This window comes from Echinococcus granulosus, assembly GCF_000524195.1.
Source record: "Echinococcus granulosus chromosome Unknown EG_S00228, whole genome shotgun sequence".
Taxonomy (NCBI): domain Eukaryota; kingdom Metazoa; phylum Platyhelminthes; class Cestoda; order Cyclophyllidea; family Taeniidae; genus Echinococcus; species Echinococcus granulosus.
In genome coordinates, this window is record NW_020170608.1 from 23478 (window position 1) to 24505 (window position 1028).

The 1028-nt window shown below is 41.4% G+C and overlaps 1 protein-coding gene across 1 annotated transcript in view; it reads right to left on the minus strand. All coding sequences in view use genetic code 11, as the record gives it.

Annotated features, from left to right (window-relative positions):
• Positions 1-399: 399 nt before the first annotated feature.
• The window catches only part of EGR_10517 (hypothetical protein), a gene marked incomplete at both ends in the record, with an annotated part of 13287 nt that continues 12658 nt past the window's right edge, over positions 400-1028 (minus strand). Inside the window, 2 exons of the mRNA XM_024499766.1 lie at positions 400-494; positions 678-916. Coding sequence (XP_024345820.1) covers positions 400-494; positions 678-916 — 334 coding nt within the window. The remainder of the gene's footprint in view (positions 495-677; positions 917-1028) is intronic.

Consider the following 1028-nt stretch of genomic DNA (forward strand, 5'->3'; position numbering starts at 1 on the left):
ACCTTCACTACCTCGGGTGGTTAAGGCTTCGGCAGAAGGTGCTGCGGGTCCATGCCACACTCACCGCAAGAGGGGGTCAAGATCACGCTGTTGTCCTTGTTTTGCCAGGGGTTGTGTGCATCTGCATCAGCTTCGGTGTGTCTACGAGGCGAAGGGCGCCAAGCGCAGTAATAAAATTAGGGAGGATTGTAGAGGATGTGGCGGAGGAGGGAGAATGGATACCACTCACTCCGTTTTGTGTTTGCATTACAGAAAGTAAAAACGAATAATCGAATCCATACTTCTTCTCTATTCCTTCAAAAAAGCTTCTACGTTGAGGAACAGGAAATTTGATTCACTTTTACTCGTTGACATATGCGTTTGAACTCATTTTGCGCTTCGCATCCAGAATATATCACCCTAATGCATTTTCCAGGGAAAAAAGAAGAATGAATTTGTGTTTTTTAGATTACATGTAGTTAAAACCCAAAATTGAAAAAGAGGTGGAACAGAGTCTACGAAAATCAATTCGCCCCAAAGGTGGCGCGTAATTTAGCCGCCTAGCTTCAATAAAACTAGTTGTCCCTTCTGTTTTTTTTTGAAAGTAAAGTCCGGCTTTCTTCATTCTTGTGGTAGGAAATCAGTCGAGCAGATTCTATGTACAGGAGATGCCGGCTCTTCGATCAGCCCATTCATACATTTCGCAAAAAAACCTAGTATATTTTGAGGAAACAATGCTTCTTTAGAGCAAATGCAATATTTGGAAAGAAAAATCAAACCGTGTATGACTTGATTAAATTCTCGGAGACGATTATTGTGTGATCTCTTAATCTTCTGTGTTGGTGAATTGACAGCATTGGCAATACTACCTCCACCTGTGGGCTCGGTAAGGCATAAATATACGTCGATGTGTACTTTTGCTATTTCATCATCACATCTGATTTATACACTGCAAAACATGTGTCAAATCGAATGTGATAAGGACACGGCTTCATAAAAGGTCGTGTTAGCTGCATTTAAAGGCAACAGAACCGCAGTGTGATAATTAA